This window comes from Aphanomyces invadans (assembly GCF_000520115.1).
Source record: "Aphanomyces invadans strain NJM9701 unplaced genomic scaffold supercont1.40, whole genome shotgun sequence".
In the NCBI taxonomy this organism is placed as follows: Eukaryota; Oomycota; class Saprolegniomycetes; order Saprolegniales; family Verrucalvaceae; genus Aphanomyces; species Aphanomyces invadans.
Genome location: NW_008580185.1, coordinates 240,798 through 242,591, shown reverse-complemented (window position 1 = coordinate 242,591; position 1,794 = coordinate 240,798). Strand labels below are relative to the sequence as shown.

Below are 1,794 nucleotides of genomic sequence, written 5' to 3'. Positions count from 1 at the left end.
ACGGAAGCAGAATGGATTGCGTGGTTCAACGCGGCGCTCGAAGAAGAACCCCAAGACTTGGACATTCTGAAGAAGCGCCTGGCGGCCGCCATCCGATTCGATACTGGACGCTGAGTCTCGTGTCGGTCGGATATTGAACGACCTCATGCGGTTGCTGGAACAAGACCACCAGGAATGGGTGCTAACTCAGGAGCCCAAAGTTGTGGTCGAAGTCATGGCGAAGGCTGTCAAGCCAGGAGCCCTCAAGACTGCTGTGCAAAAGCAGTTACAACTCCAGCGCAACAAGGGGTTGAAAATCGAAGTTTTTCGTTTTGTGAACTGGCTGCGCCACTTTGCTGTGGGTTTCCAACTCTACGTAGGTGTCGAGGAACTGCCAGCTCCGGCGGCCCCTCTGAAAGGCCATTATCCGACTCGAAGAATGGCGCCCGCAGCGGTGGTGGCCGCGGTGGCAACGGGGGCGGCGGTAAAACGGATGACAAGGGTATCTTCCCGGCGAAAATGGACGATGCAAGTCCAAGGAAGAAAAGCCAGCAAGAAGGAAGATTGGATGCCTGAAATGTGGAGACACTAGCCATGGCGTCGCGGAGTGTCAAGGTGGCGCCTGGCGAGGCGGATCGTTTACTCGAAGCTCAACTCAAGAAATGGCGTGATGGGATCTCTGTCCTGGGCGGCAAGTCCACTCGTCTGCCGACCAATCGTGGCGCTGCGGTAGAAGTGCTCGTTCGGGTTGAAAGCGTCCTGTTGGACACGGTGCCGACGTAAACGATGTTACGCGCGGCGTCGTTGACGTGTTGGCTGTGAACGGCGCAGGCGTGACGGTCACGGAGCATGAAACGGCTCGGCTGGTCAACCCGTATGGCGTCAATGTAGAGCTGCTGCGGATGAAGCGAAGCGTCAAATTTGGTGCGGTCGTGCTGGGGACGACGTGCGGACCGTTGACGTTACGTGGTCTCCATTGCTGGATTGATGACACGTCGCCGGAGATCGACCTGATCATTAGTCGCCCTGTTATGGATTTGCTCGGATTCTCCGTGGACACTTTGCTCGTCGGAGCACGACAGAAGAACACTAAGTGGGATGTTTCAGTCGACGACGAGCCACCTGCCCATGGCATGTCTAAACTTCAGCGTATGACGACGTCAAGACACGGCGCCGACGAGCCGGTGCTCGCTGACGGCGACGGCATGGAGTGCGCCACGCCAGAAGTCGCGACCGTTACCGACGAAGAACAGCGCAAAAAGATGCGGGACGAAGTGTTTGCGGTGCTGATGTCAAAGGTCGCCGAAGCGGAGTCATGTGGACTGACCGGCGATGATGTGGAACGGCTCAAGGCTCTGCTTTCAAAACATGTCGATGTCTTCCGCATCGACCTTGGAAACGACCCACCTGTCAAAGTGGAGCCGCTCAAGGTGCGCATCAAGCCGAAATCGACACCGGTCAAGTGCGGTATGCGGCGTTATCCCCCGGCGCATCTGGAATACATGCGCGAGCATGTGGAGGCACTGCTATCGAACGACATGGTTTACGCCAACAATCGGGCGCCAAGAATCGTGCCATAAAAGGAGCCGGGGGCGCTGCGGATGACGATCGACAGTCGTCCGATTAACGCGTGCACTGAGCCGATGCTGTGGACGATGCCCAATCTCAACAGTGCCATGGTGTGTCTCGTGGGCACTACTGCGTATTTTACCCTCGACTGGACGAAGGGATACTGTCAGTGCCGCTGCATCCCGAGTCGCAGGAGTATTTCTCCTTTATGACCCCTTTGGCATGTACACGCCGACACGTGTCTTG

At 57.0% G+C, this 1,794-nt stretch overlaps 1 protein-coding gene across 1 annotated transcript; it reads left to right on the top strand.

The window, feature by feature from the left end:
• Nucleotides 1-881: 881 nt before the first annotated feature.
• H310_12522 (hypothetical protein) lies at nt 882-1,559 on the top strand (the record flags this gene model as incomplete). The annotated part of the gene is made up of 1 exon (XM_008879591.1): nt 882-1,559. The coding sequence occupies one exon, from the start codon at nt 882-884 to the stop codon at nt 1,557-1,559; it is 678 nt and encodes a 225-aa protein (XP_008877813.1).
• Nucleotides 1,560-1,794: the final 235 nt, after the last annotated feature.